This window comes from Homarus americanus, unplaced genomic scaffold, assembly GCF_018991925.1.
Source record: "Homarus americanus isolate GMGI-L3 unplaced genomic scaffold, GMGI_Hamer_2.0 scaffold56333, whole genome shotgun sequence".
NCBI lineage: Eukaryota > Metazoa > Arthropoda > Malacostraca > Decapoda > Nephropidae > Homarus > Homarus americanus.
In genome coordinates, this window is record NW_024734940.1 from 11,142,580 (window position 1) to 11,158,960 (window position 16,381).

The 16,381-nt window shown below is 38.7% G+C and overlaps 1 protein-coding gene across 1 annotated transcript; it reads left to right on the top strand.

Annotated features, from left to right (window-relative positions):
• Window positions 1–7,885: 7,885 nt before the first annotated feature.
• LOC121870643 (actin-3-like) lies at window positions 7,886–10,168 on the top strand. Its single transcript, XM_042372510.1, has 3 exons — window positions 7,886–7,992; window positions 8,788–8,923; window positions 9,057–10,168. The coding sequence occupies exons 2-3, from the start codon at window positions 8,798–8,800 to the stop codon at window positions 10,059–10,061; spliced, it is 1,131 nt and encodes a 376-aa protein (XP_042228444.1). The 5' UTR covers window positions 7,886–7,992; window positions 8,788–8,797; the 3' UTR covers window positions 10,062–10,168.
• Window positions 10,169–16,381: the final 6,213 nt, after the last annotated feature.

Here is a 16,381-nt window from a genome sequence, read left to right on the forward strand (position 1 = left end):
TTTTTGCTTGCTAGTGGTTGCTCGATAAAATATATACTGTAATACAATACTACGACTATATAGTATATCAAGTTCACCCTAAGTACACATGTTAGATTATACATATTTCTTCCCCTCCCAAATCTATCAAAATAACAGGTTCAAGAATAACAAGTGCAAGAAGTTGGATAGCACTTTAATATTGAAATTGTTTTTACGCAGCTACATTATTTATTTACAAGTATTTTGTGAAGTGAATTAAGAGATACCTTGATGATAGCTTCTACATCTTGCCATTAACTTTACCCAAGCATTGTTTTACTGGAGAGGTAGTGTGTCTCACCAGTGTCATGTATTGAAATGTTATTTATTAATTTCTGTACAGTACCTGATATATAATCATATGTTTTGAAAGAAACTTCATATAGTTTACATACCTTTATCTGTAAGTAACTTCTTAGGTTGCAGCATGATCGTGAATATTTTGTTAAAATGAATATACATTATTCATCAGTATTAACTCTGTCTGTATTTGTACGGCATGGTGTCTCGGAAACAGATGGATAATTGTTTCTGCCATTAAAACATCATAATTTTTTTTTGCCTCACAGATTGTCAATGAATTGTATGTTTTTAATTTTAACTAAATAAAGATATTGTTTGACCTGTTTAATGTGATTTGTTTAATTCTATAAGAATAGAAAGCAACAGCTTATAAGTGATGCAGTATTGAATATTAAAGGATAATTCTACAGAAAAATATTTTAAGTGATGCCAACAGTTTTCAAATCTGGTATTAGTGGCATACTTTCACATCATAAAAAATAATAAGCACAACTACTTTCAAAATAATTACTGAAAAATACAAGCTTTCAATGTTGCATGAGCACTTTATTTCACAATAGGCATAACTTGCATCAGTGATGTAGGTTTAAGCTCTTTTATATAATTATTTATCTTCTCCATTCCTTATCAGCTCTGAAAGAAAATTATTTCTCCCTAGGGATTTTCAGCGGTTTAAAGTCTCATGTAAGTGTCATCTTAAAAGTACTAAATTTATGAATTGGGGAATAGTCTGTCCTTGAACTTGTCCGTTTACAGTCTTAGAAAAGATGCTGTAATCAAGACCAGTTTTGCCAACGATAATATATATGTAGTATGATATTCCGCTTTAATGATGGTGATGTATTAAGACCATCACCGTATTTAGAATGCAAACAATCTGCATGAACAATGTTCATCGTTTGGCCAACACAGACGCATCTCTCGGTTCACTTGTCAGTTGCGGTTTACCCGAGTTCTGCCACCCATTGCACAACAGTACCAAGCTTTTTTCCATGGTGATCGCACTTGGCCGTGATGTAGCTCAACAATTACCGATCAGTATCGATATTGTTGCTTAGGTGTTTTTTTTTTTTCTTCTCTTCTCTCTCTCTCTCCCTCCCTCTCTCTCTCTCCCTCCCTCCCTCCCCCATATATGTATATACCCTGAGGACATCACTAACGTTCATATTGTACTCTGTTTTAGTGACAAGTGATTTTTGCTCTGTTTTTGTGACTGAAGTGAGCAGTGTAACCTTGAAAATGTCAGGAAAGGCCAAGGCACTCGGGAAAACCATGTCTGGAGGTGAAGCTTGACATTGTGAACCTTCTCCAGACTCCCCAGAGGCTGTGTGGGAGTCAGTGACGTGTCCACTCCACCTTCAAGAATCCCCTTACCGTAGTCTCGAAAGGGACAAGTAATGACAACCAGACTTGTTCTTAATGATGTGGCGAGTGTTAATTATGTTGTAGGTGTAGTAATAGTGTAGGTTTTTTTTTTCGGTGATAGATGTGGGAGCGTAGCTATCCCATTAAACCCCATGTTATATTGATCCCAATTTACGACATTTCAAACTGCAATGGGTTTTTCAGGAACCTAACCCCTTAGTAAATACGGGGATACCTGGAAGATGAATACAAATAATACAGTAGCATATTCAATTAACTACCAATAAATATAAAGCATAATGATACCTGGTCTTGAATCTCATAAACCAGCCCCAACTTGCAACAATTTTTTGCCCATGGATCTCTCACCATACTGGTCTTAAATTGTCTTAAAAAAAGATAAAAAGGCTTGAATGGTGGCAAAGCTTCAAAGGAGAATAGTGAGTTTGATCTTAAATTAAAAAAAGACTAATCTTTATCTTGGCCATGCATTCTTCTCCTTGCCTTATAATTTTTTTTTGCAGTGATATTGAACTTTTAATATCGGGACTGATTCTTTTCTTTAAGAATTGTTGCACATTTGTATAAACAAGGTCCAATGGTCTGCTTTCATAGTTTGACAATCCACTATTACTATGTTTTATCACTTCCTTTCAGGTCTTGAGTAGTATAATGACTTTTCTGCTCCTCGTTTTTTTAATACTATCACTAGAAGACTGATCTTTTTTATCAGCCATTTTTAAAGATGATATAAATTTTAAAAATCGCTAAGGATGCACTAAGATTTGGCACTGGAACAGGGAAAGTTTAAGAATTACTTCGGCCTCAACCACGAGCCCTCCTCCATAATAATGTTGACAATCCTGCATTAAATTTCATTGTTGGGCGAAGTAACGCATTAAAATTTTATTTAAAAAATACGAGATTGTGAATAAAATGAGAGATTTTACCTGTCTGATGATGCCACTTGAGTGGGAAGATGGGTGTGTACATGAAAAGATCTTACATATTTTAAATAACATCTAAAATTTCAAACTCCAGTCAAAGAAAACTACGATTATAAGGAGCCTGAGTAAAAATAGAAGAACTAATCGTGTGAAGAAAGAAAATTATATTTATTAGTGTTCATGGAGGGTGTAAGTGTAAAGTTAACACTATAAATTTCCTAGTGCAGTATTTTAGTTTTCACCACTCACTTCATACAGCAAGACCACCCACTTCATACACCACCACCACCCACTTCATACACCACCACCCACTTCATACACCACCACCACCCACCTCATACACCACCACCACCCACTTCATACAGCACCACCACCCACTTATACAGCACCACCACCCACTTCATACAGCAAGACCACCCACTTCATACAGCAAGACCACCCACTTCATACACCACCACCACCTCCTTCATACCACCACCATCCACTTCATACACCACCACCACCCACTTCATACACACCACCACCCACTTCATACAGCACCACCACCCACTTCATACAGCAAGCATTCACCCACTTCATACACCACCACCACCCACATTCATACAGCAAGACCACCCACATACACCACCACCACCCACTCCATACAGCACCACCACTCACTTCACAGTGCCACTCATACACCACCACCACCCACTTCACACCACCACCCACTATACCACCACCTCACCACCACCACACACCACCCACACTTCATACAGCACCACCCACTCACTCATACCACCACCACCACCCACTTCATACACCACCACCACTTCATACAATGCCACTTCTACACCACCACTACCCACTTCATACACCACCACCTCCCACTTCATACAGCACCACCACCCACTTCCACCACCACCCTTCATACACCACCACCACCCACTTTATCACCACCATCTCCCCACTTCCATACACCACCACCACCCACTTCCATACACCACCACCCTCCCCACCACTCACCTCCCACTCATACAGCCCCAGCACCCACTTCATACACCACCCACCTCCCCATACAGCACCACCACCCACTTCATACACCATCACCACCTACAGCACCACCACCCACTTCCATACACCACCACCACCCACTTCATACACCACCACCCACCACTAAACACCACCACCACCCCACTTCATACACCACCACCACCACCCACTTATACACCACCACCTCCCACTTCATACACCTACCACCACCACCCACTTCATACACCATCACCACCCACTTCATACACCACCACCACCCACTTCATACACCACCACCACCCACTTCATACACCACCACCCACTTCATATAGACCACCACCACCTCCCACTTCATACACTACCAATACCACCCACTTTATACAATACCGTCATACCAGCCAGTTCACGTTGAGTTCACACAATACCATCGTGACTATACTCCCCTAACCTCTCCTGCTCATTGTGATTACACATTGTCACCACATCCACACTTCCTATCACCATGATCCTTGGTGTATACATAGGATCAAAAGTCTACCTGCTAATACACTTCACTTGCACAATGTGTGCAGGTGGTTGTTTTAAATAAGATAAAATGCAGATCACAGATACTTAAGGAGTTCATAAATATACCGATTAACGGAATAGTTACTATCTGATAAGACCATAACAGGTAGGGTGTCGTGAAAACGTGTCCATATTTGGGCAAGAGTCGAGCGATGGCCATATTTGGTTATGTTTTAGGTGTAGGCGCGCAGAGGATACGATCTTATCTTATGAACTCGGGGAGGTACGTTCCAACACCATGATATGGCGTTGTAAGTTCCCGATAAGATAATTATTATCGCCGCTGGGATCATTCAGTAAATATTAACAATGCGACTGTGCTTACATTACAGATATAACAAATTCAAAGGACCAGCATTAATATTTAAGTACCACAGACAATTTATAAAAGTGCTGTATTAAGATATTAAAGGTTAGCGTGTAGTACCACCTGTTGGGTAATATACAGTGCTGTATGCAAAGCTTCACACACATGCGGTAGGCCACAAGGAAGGGAAAACGGCATAGACAAAATCATCGAAAAGGATATATTAGAATTGCACCGAGACCACTGTGACTGCATCGGTGTTTTTCAGTATACGTACTTGTATACCGTATGTGACACCTGCTACCATGATAACAAATACTGTTTCATATTTATAATTATTATATATATATATATATATATATATATATATATATATATATATATATATATATATATATATATATATATAATTGATAAGTAAATTGAAGGGTTTTGAGTTCTTGTGCTTATTACAAGCAAGTGTAAACCAAAATTTCTTATCTACTTTGTAATATTGTATTGTCTTTTTTCTTTATCTCTCTTCTCTTTTCCTCCCCTGTTCTCCACACTTTACTATAACCCTATTCCACTCGAATAATCTTCATCCACCCCTTCCTCTCCTGAAGATGATAATCCATATCCCAGCTTTACTCCTCGGGTCTTACATCACCTTCACAAAGACCTTTTTCTTGTGTATACCCGAGGTTCATCACTGAAATTTCTCTTGAAAATTTCGCCTGTTGTTACTAAGAAATGTTTACTTTTTCTGAAAAGAGGTGCTACTGTAGTATGCGGTCTACCGAGCTGGAGTTGGTCTATCTTAACCTGATCTGACCTAACCTTGGTTAAGTTAGGTGTAAATACAGTGTAAATATCCCGGTAGACACAACTCCAACTAGGTCGACCGCATACTATAGTAGCTCCACTTTTTAGTAGCACCTGAAAGTTTTGTACATAACTCAAGGGTGGAATTTCCTTTCTTGTCAGTACATTCCTGTGTATGACATTCTGATTAATAGGACGTCAAAAGTCATGAACTTAATTTCCGTTCGAGATACATATGAAATTACAGTTTGTAATCTCAGGAAATGGATGATGACCTGGAATAGATGAGTGCCTCCCCACGATAACTTGAGCGGCCCCGGTGGATGGTGATGCAAGTGTGAGATAAGATTAAGATGACGACAGCATATGAGACAGTTACTCACCTGACTGATAACAAATACAATGAACTTATTCCAGAATCACCGGCCGGACAACTCTTCCTTTGGCAGGTCAGCCAGACTTGCTGTTGAGCAACTGGTCCGTGTTAGGAAAACTTGTTCTGTAGCAGAGAAAATTGTCAGTGATTGTACGTTAATATTATATTGCAGTAAAGTTGACCAATTTATTTTAATAGCCTATTATCAAACGAAATTCAGATCACCCTCTTATTACACCAGTATTGCCACTTACCTCATCACTCGTCTTTACTACAGTACACAGTTCATACACCATACATACGGGGAAGAGGGGGGGGGGAGCCCGAATGGATACAGACAATACAGCACGCCGCCTGAGTCTGACTCAACGGAGTCAACGGCGCCTTCTTTCGCTTCAGCTGCAGAATGGGTACATTAAGGTCATAGTAAAGTAAAGGGTGATAAAGAGTAGTGACAGTCACCTTGCTTCCTTGTGTTGGATACCGAATGTAAATTTGCCAAGTTATTAAAATATCAAAATTTAGCCTTTCGTGCCTTTGAGCAAACAAATCCAAATTCTGACTAACTTCTGGCTTATTAGAAATTCTAGCCAGGGTATCCAGGCTTTCTTGAAACTGCTGAATCTGAACGTAAATAATTCTTCATCAATTTCAAACTTGAAAACTGTAATCTTTGCCGACAAATACAGTACAGGCACGGTCAAAAGTAGCCACAACACGGCAAATTGGACTCCAAATCAAACGCTGAAATACGTTACTAGTACAGTAATAGATAACTCACTTAGAAAAGTCTTTTTCATCTAGAGATGTCTTTGGAATTTTGAACCTTGTATAATTAGGGCACCATATAATTAAAAAATGTCAATACCAATAGAAGAACTAATGGTCTTTAGTTCGATCCCGAAGCAATCCCAGTCCGTGCAGCTTATGAAGGTACAGTACGAAGTTTTCACAACTCAGAGATAGGTAGGACCTCAGCCATGAGAGTCGTGTGGATGAAGGTGAAGACTGTGAGGTCTCTCCTCCATCTTCAACTCCTCCTAAGAAGCTGAACCTCCTCGTCCTGAAGATTTTTTTTTTTTTTACTTTAGGTATAGAGGGGGCTACGAAGGTCGTCCGCCGGCCTTATGGTCACGTTCGGTGACTGGGGGCAGGCCAAACAACTCAAAGAATTTCTGAGATATCGCCCGGATAAACAAGCTAAGAAGAAAAAACAAGAATTAATAAAAAAAATGCTAAAGCACTTGGTCAGCATTATTTTAGATTTTCCAGCTTCATAGTCCCAAAAGTGCCAGAGATACCGCCTGGGCGAGCAAGCCAAAAAGAAAACATGGAGCAACCACCGAGTAAACCTCCTTTTCAAACCTGATTTACAAGATACCTGACGATGGATTAGGCCATTAGGGAAAAGGAGTGGGGGTATAGCTAGACAATCAGACCGCGAATGTGATTGTGAGCCCATGCTTGAATGATTGCTTAACGAATGTCATAGTCACAAATGAGCTACTCGTGTCATTTGTTACTAATAAATATGTTGTTATTCATGGTTCTAGCGTTATAATTCACCTAAACAGTGTTCAAATATTAGTAGGCCAACAGGCTCTCCGTAATGTATGTTAACTATCTAACAGCGATAGCTTTCATCTACTTGATCTCATTAAAGATGATACTAGGCGGTATGCGATAAATAGTACACTAATATAGTTGTAGATAATAGTTTCTAGAAGGTACAGTATACATTGCTGTTGTGTTAACTAACCTTGAGAAATATAAACATATTGCATCAACAAAGTTAATTTTCACGTCACAAACACCGTAGAATTCTCTGATGTCATTATTCTTTTATATGATTAAAATTTTGTCACATTAAAACTATGAGTTCTTCATAATTTAAGACATCTAAACAGCATTACCATCACCTTTTGTTAAAGATCTATTGTTGTTTAACATTTGTTTTGTAGTGGTATCACTTGTTAAACATTTATCGTGCCATCATTTCTTAAACATTTATATGATACGATTATTCCATTACAGCTTACGAGTTCGACAAGTATAAAAAAAAATGCTTATTCTTTTTCACCGAAGAAAAATATATTCCAACTTCCCGAGTGCATACGACCAAATATGGTAGTCACACACTGGAGAATGGTGAGCTTCGGTCATAGATAGTGGAGTGAACGTACTGTATATAAGCGATGGGCGTAGTGGGTGAGGTGGCAGGTGAACAGATAACACTGGCAAACGACGTCGTCGCAGTAACTACAGCTTTTCCCGTTTTGCACTCACTAACAGTAAGTGGTAAATTGTTTATGTATTGGTGAGTAGTTTTGTATTCAAAGGTTATTCTGCCTGGGTAGGTGGCTGAACCAGAGTGTTTGTGTTTTTTCAGCTGAAAGATAGATGGTTAAAGGGGCAAGCTCGGGTAGCTGACTGTGATTAAGTAGGTATCGACGTAGTGAATGGAAAATATATCTCACTTTTGTGCTGGAAAATATTTTCTGTAGAATAACTTAAGGTCAGCAGAGGAAACCTACAGGAGAAACTTAATTTTACTTAAATAAATTCATTATTTGTTGACATCAAGTGCAGAAAGTGGTGATAATTCTATTAGAAGAACACTATTACTATTGAAATAACATGCAATACTGTCATTAGCAAACACAACAGTGACAATAGAACAAAATATTAGAATAACATAAAGCCTTATAGCAATTAGTAGATTCGTGATATAGTACAGTAGTGAAACACCTAACTTACCTTGATTCATTTATTATAATTATACATAATAAACGTTCAACAGAAGTAGTAACAAACTTTCCTATATATACGTTCACACCTTTTTATCTTAGTGCAAAACAGGGTTTGGAAAAATAACATTCAGTTTCTTGTACCTATATTTTTTTTAAAGTCTTGCGTCGCTATACAGGATAGCAAAAGTTAAGTACAACTTTTTGATATACTGTAGTTGAGCAATATTTTCGAAAGTGAGGCTAAAATGAATCAAACTTTATAGAATATAAATAATAAAAAAAAAAGACTACAGTATTCCTTTAACAATATTCTAACGAAAAATTTCGTCGTTGCAGAACTACCAACATGTGTGACGACGAAGTTGCAGCTCTGGTTGTGGACAATGGCTCAGGCATGTGCAAGGCTGGTTTTGCTGGGGACGATGCCCCCCGCGCCGTCTTTCCTTCCATCGTAGGCCGACCTCGACATCAGGTGAGTTGTCTTACATTATACAGGTACATATATTTCAAATATTTATATTTTCCAAAGTCTTGAAAAATTAGATGATATAAATTTCAGATTCGTTGTAACCATATAACCTAACCCGGAATTGTATCTTCCCCAGGGCGTGATGGTGGGTATGGGTCAGAAAGACTCATATGTGGGTGACGAGGCTCAGAGTAAGCGTGGTATCCTAACCCTCAAATATCCCATTGAACACGGTGTTGTTACCAACTGGGACGATATGGAAAAGATCTGGCATCATACCTTCTACAATGAGCTGCGTGTAGCACCTGAGGAACACCCAGTTCTATTGACAGAGGCTCCCCTCAACCCTAAAGCCAACCGTGAGAAGATGACTCAGATCATGTTTGAAACCTTCAACACTCCCGCAATGTATGTGTCAATCCAGGCTGTGCTCTCCCTGTACGCCTCTGGTCGCACTACAGGTATTGTATTAGACTCTGGTGATGGTGTGTCACACACTGTTCCTATCTATGAGGGATACGCCCTTCCTCATGCCATCCTGCGTCTAGATTTGGCTGGTCGTGACCTGACAGATTACTTGATGACGATCCTGACCGAGCGTGGCTACACCTTCACAACTACTGCTGAACGAGAAATTGTACGTGACATCAAGGAGAAACTCTGCTACGTCGCCCTCGACTTTGAAGAGGAGATGGCAACTTCAACCCAGTCTTCTTCACTCGAAAAGTCTTACGAACTTCCCGACGGTCAAGTTATCACTATCGGTAATGAGAGGTTCCGCTGCCCAGAGGCTCTCTTCCAGCCCTCCTTCCTTGGGATGGAAAATGCTGGTATTCACGAAACTACTTACAACTCCATAATGAAGTGCGACGTAGATATCCGTAAGGACCTTTACGCCAACACAGTTCTGTCTGGTGGCACCACCATGTACCCTGGAATTGCTGACAGGATGCAGAAAGAAATCACTTCCCTGGCACCATCCACCATGAAGATCAAGATCATTGCACCCCCAGAGCGCAAGTATTCAGTATGGATCGGTGGTTCCATCCTGGCTTCCCTCTCCACCTTCCAGCAGATGTGGATCAGCAAGCAAGAATATGACGAATCTGGTCCATCCATTGTCCATAGGAAGTGCTTCTAAACAATTGTAAAGTACAATAATACCCATGAATCAGTAATCTTATTTATTGTACCATAGTTTTTCATTAGCTGTAAGGAACGATCTTGAATAAAACCATTTTTCTACTACTTCTATTTTATTTACTTTGTAAATACTGTATAGTTTTGATATAATTTGACTCTGGGTGTCTGAGGGTGTGTATTGAATTTTAACAGGCAAATGTAACAATGAATATGGAGAACAGAAATTTGCTCATAAGAGTATTTTGTATCACAAATACCAATTACAGTATACACGAACCTAGGCTAATAAAATACACTTACTATGTAGAAATTCCATAGTAGGATGAGCGCTTTCAGAGAAAAGCCCCTTTTTATATTATTATCAGCAACCATAGACCAGTGTTAACATCACAGAGGAATATTTCTTTTTAGATATTTCATAACACGCCAACTGTTGTCTCATAAAATCAAGTCATCTTCCATGATTACTGCCAGTCACTTTTAACAATAGGTCCACGCAAAGAATTACGTAAAATATGAGGATCTTTTATAGATATGATCATCAAAATGCAAGTTAGGAATCACAGATATTAATACAACATGTGGCTACTTAGGATTATTCATCTTCAATTGGGAGAACTTTTGTGGGTAGATGAACGGACGGATGAACATACTGTATACTGCACATACATACTGACAGACATGTACAGGGGTAAGGCACTCGGCGTTCCCAGGCGTGTTTACGAGGGATCCACTTACCAATAAACTTTATAATATCTCCCTCGAGAGACGTCGAGTGAGGAGCGATATGATCGAGGTGTATAAATGGAAGTCAGGGTTAAACAAAGGTGATAATTATAACCAAGGTATGTAAACTATCCAATGAGAAGCGAACTCGTAGCATTGTTTTTAAATTAGAAAATTTTAGATTTGGGTGTAGGATAGGTAAACGCTTGTTTAAAAATATAGTGGATGAGTGGAACAAGTTACCGAACATTATCATAAACTCGAACACGCTGGGAAGCTTCAAATATAGGTTGGATAGATATATGAGCGATTGGGATTGGGTGTAAACGGGCTGCCTATATAGTATGGGCTAATACGCTCGCTGCAGTTTCCTCCATTCTTTTGTTCTAACATCCACTACTCTGTCATCTACACAACACTCACTACACTGTCATCTACGCAACATCCACTACACTGTCATTTTCGCTCCATCCACTACACCATTATTTAGACTACATTCACTACATTCCCATCTACAATAACATAAGATAGGCGGGTAATGTTTGATTACCCGAGCATTAACACAATGGGGAGGGTGGGTGACCCGAGACAGTGATTCCCGGTCCCTCCCCCTCGCCTTCCAACCCTTATCTACCCGTCGCTTAATGATGATTACAATGATGTGAATTACACGAAAGCGCGTGGGAACTTCGTGTTTGATCAGGGTTAGGAGACACTGGCAACGTACACCCACTAAAAAATTATTCTGCACCCGTGTTATATTGTATCACGCCGTAAGGGTGCTGAATAATTTTTTAGTGGGTGTACTGTACAGTACAGTACAGACCGGCCAGAGAAGCCATCTCGATGTATGCCAATAAGTTGTACACCCAATAAAAAATTATTCGGCACCCTTACGAAATGATACAATATGACACGGGTGCCGAATAATTTTTTAGTGGGAATACATACTATAGTTACAATTTGATCTAGCTCAAAAAGGGCATCCTTTAACTTTGTTAAATAGGCATGAAGTTTAAGGAAACTGTCTGGACATTCCTGGGTGACTTTCTCAAGAAAGCATCTAAAAGTAGAGATTTTATGACTAAGTGCATTACAATTTGCATTTAAATGTTTTGCAAATTCACTGCATATCCTTTTTGGTACTGTATTCATGAACAGACTGTAAGAAACACTCTGGGAATGAACAATTTATTTATGCTGAATAATTATAATTACAATCATTATAATTGGCACTCAGACTTTTACCCGACAATTGTGTGGAATTTCCCCGAGGCGGGTGGGGCTCCATAACAAGAGACGAGGGGGCTGTAGCCCCCCTAGAACCCCTGGCGCCACACTTGTTTGCCACTACTGATAATCACAAGGTAAACTACTGCCCCAAGCTGCCATTCAGTAGTTAATAATTTGATTAGTTTGCAAAGATAAACTAAGAAATACCTAACATATAGTCTTTGAACACCTTTCATGAATTAAATTTAAGGTGATTGACTTTCTTTTGGTTATATGTAGTCTGTCAAAAATATTAAACCACACAATATACCAGACAGATGTGCGGAGGCTGTTGGTAGCTTTGGTTAGTCGTGGTCTGGGTTGTTTTTGTCCTGAGACAACAAACGCGCCTTCGAAAGCGTTGGCTTTCGAATAAGATAATATTTAAAAAAAAAATATTATATCGTTATTAACTATGTTTATTACAGATGTATCTCATTTCCGTTTGTTTCTTTGTATTTAAAACGCAAAAAAGCGGGAAAACAATATAAACAATTCTGGATACATTTTGTCACTAGTTGACTGACACCACTTTGGGACATCGATGACGTAGGTGTTTCGAGGGTTCGGGAACAGCTTTTCTATACATCAGACTCAATCATCCAAAAACGAGACAATTATACGAACTAAAATATTGACATATAATCTTGTGTAATACATTGCCTTATACTTTATAATTAGAACAAATAAAGACAAGGATTTCTAAAGCTACATGAGTGAAGACACGAGTGAGTACACGATCAAACTCAGTCCATTATAACATCTGGGACGAGGCTTCTCCGGTTCGCCCCAGACTTGAATCTGCCTCGTTTCGCGGTTTCGGATTTATGAGAATCTGAACAGAGGCCTTACAAGACAAGAAGTAGGCAGTACCACAGTGCTGCCGCTGCCATAGTGCAGAAAGGAAGTATACGCTGGTTGTATGTACAAACAAATACCCGGTGAAGAGACCGAAATTGAGAACTGAAAAGTATCAAGTGTTTGTCATGAATTGTATCGTCACAGTGTTGCTTACAGTGCCGTAAAGTAGTTACACAGTGTCTCAAGGTGGTCTTAAGTTTCAAAAAGTGATTTTAAGTGCCGTAAAATTTTCATTTGTATTGCGAAGTGATCACATGTATCATAATGCGTTCCAAAGTAACGTGGAATGTTTATAAGTGCTGTAAAGTGTTTGTGTCATGAAGATTTATTAGTGTCAGTAATTGTGGGCGCCAAAAACATTCATAGGTGTCATAAGCGTTATAAAGTGTCGTAAAGTGGCATAAGGTGTTGGAGTGGTTAATATTCGTTTTTACCCCAATAGGTATTTCTTATTTTTGTTTATCATCACTAGAATTAATTTTGGTAAAATTTTCGTTTCGGTCATCCCTGTATTTAGATATTCAAACCTAATTTAACCTAATCTAATCTAGCCACAGAACCCAGGAACTCAATCTAACCTAACCTAAATTCCCAAGATTCTCAGGATGACAAACTATTTTTTTTTTTAGCTAGGAATCGACTTTCTTCTGTCATTTCCTGCTCAAATTTATATTTTTCGAGTATTTTAACCGATAAAATTACTAACAATATTGGCTGTTCAAAGTGAGCAGGGTTTTGAAGTCGAGGGAAAATGTTGGGTAAAATACTAAAACATGTACCACCAAACAAACCGTTGAAGCCCTTACCAAACCTAACCTAACCTAGGAAAAGGTTAAAAATCGCTTTCGAGTTCATGGATAACACCCCCCCCCCCTCCTCATCATCTGAACACCGAAAACTACACCAACACATTAAACACAGAAAACAAGAATAACGTAAGTAGTTTATTGTTTTGGGATTTTTATAGGTTAGGTAAAGTTTTCAAAGGTTTGTTTGGTGTTCATTTTTCTTATTTTACCCAACATTTTCCCTCGACTTCAAAATTCTGCCCACTTTGAACATCCAATATTGTTAGTAATTTTATCGGTTAAAATACTTGAAAATTATAGATTTGCGCAGGAAATGCCATAGGTGTAGGACTGTAGGTGTGTCATAGAGTAGAGCAAGGTGTCTTCAAGGGCCATGAAGTGTCATAAAAGTGTCAAAGCGGTGCGCTTCCGCGACCACCGGTACAAGGTAACAATACTACTACTGTTATGTTCTTGACATTTTGAAATAAAGTTTTATCATCCATTTGGCATAAATTAATGCTTAAGGTTATTAGTTCTGCCCTAGTTCCTGTAAGTTAAGTGTGAATAATATTATAGGTGTGTGTGTGTGTGTGTGTGGGAGGGATAGACGGCAGGTAATCTCAAATTTTTCATTTTCTTTTTTTAGGTAAGCGAGTTAAAGCAGCTGCTCTTCGAGGAACATTAACACGCCATATCTCAGGTACGTCCAAGTTATCATGTTCGTTGATTATTGTTTTATTCATCAGCTAAGTCTGGAGTCCTTCGCATCGCACAACGGTTTTAAAGGAACGTACGCTTTTCCCACTCCTCATCCTTACACTGTCATTGCGGTGGCCTGTGATCTCGTCGCTGTCTATATGAAAGTCTGCCCCTCTCCTTCCCTTACGCTGTCGATGAGTGTATCGGAGTCCTCCCCCTCCCACCTTCTTCTCGTCAGAGCCAAAGACTATATAGTCTTATAGACTTGTATCTTTGGTCAACCCTCTCCATTCAACTGGGCACAGTGATCACACTCACCTATTTTAGAGGCATCCGCATTTCTCCTGGAAAGTTTTTGCTACACTGGGATAAAATGACCCTCACCATGCTGTCATGGTTTTATTATCCTGCTTTACAGGTCCCAGCCCTAATTGGAAACAACCTAACCTAACCATTGGTATTGATATTTATATATTCATATTTAAACAGTTTATTTAGCCAGAAAAATACAGATACAGAGCGGATAATAATAATATTAACATGGTTGAGCCAATTGAGAACCCGAGCTCTCTTCGTGGCACCTGATATATCCTGTGCTTATATCTCAATGAAGTACAGTATTATGTAACATTTAGTATCATCTTGGACTGGACTTAGTACTGTAATAACAGGTCCCAATCCTAGTAAGTAGTAATTCCAATGGATCTCAGTTTCAATGGGCTCCATCCTTAATGTCTCAAGGGCGATTAGGATTAAGATCTTTTGGGGCACGTCATCAGAGACCATTGTTTTCGGTGAGTTGGGTCGCCTTCCATTTTAGATAATAAATATGTGGGAGCGTCCTCACACATGACAGGAACGTCCTCACACCTCGGGAGCATTAGACCACCACCTCGTGTTTCAAGAACATCAAAGTATTTTTTTATGTAATTTTGGGGATGCCACGTTGTTTCTAAGCTTGCATCAAACAAAAATTTTTCTAAGTTTTATGGAGATAGAAAGTCATTCGTTTTACTGTATTGGGAGCACCTTTTCTTGTTGACCGGCGTTAAACTTATTTCTCTCGGTATTCCTCCTGAACTGAAAGGTTGGTGATGTATAGCATGATGCCTGTCCGTCCGTCCGTGATAGTTGTCGTATCCACGAGGTAAGTCGCCACAGCCGCGATGAATTAATTTCAGTATTAGTGTGAGCGTTAATTATGGCAGGTTGATAGTTCAGTATTTAAGATAATCAAGACTGTCTTATTTGTTATTTTATTTATTTATTTATTGTTTTTTAGTAAACTAAATAAACAAATTCATTATTTCTATTGTAAGGTTTTAATGTATTAAAAATTAACAACATTTACGGGAACGAATGAAACCACTTTCAGAATACAATTTGAATTAAATATTAATCAGGGATAAGTTTCAGGGTAAAAATTACAACAAATACATTTTAAAATGGTTAACATAGAACATTATTGAGTTATATTTAGCTAACAAGCCTCTAGGATAAGCACAGGCGAATATGATTGCTAAGTCGCGTAACCGTAAAGTTGGTATTGGTATGGTTTACCAACGTCACAGCCCAACCTAAGGTCATATTATATAAAAAAGGAGATATTTAACCTTTATCTTCTACAATCTATTAAGGCTCTTTAGGATATGTAATTGACTAACCCTAACATCGGTATAGTTTTCGTAAATAACAGCAACATTAGTGTCATTTCCCAATATAGTCACTTAATAGGACATCCCTCACCACTCCACTGGGTGCTTCCTAGCAACAATGGAACGAAAGCAATTGGTAATTACTGATCCAATCCAATCTCATCATATTTTGGCACCAAATGAACGTTTCATTAATGAACGAAACATTGTGCAACATAAAATAACACAAATTTTAAATATTTTTTATATAATACTATTATATTACATTAAATGTGGTTTTAATTTTTAACTTTTACCTTTATCCTCTTCGCCGC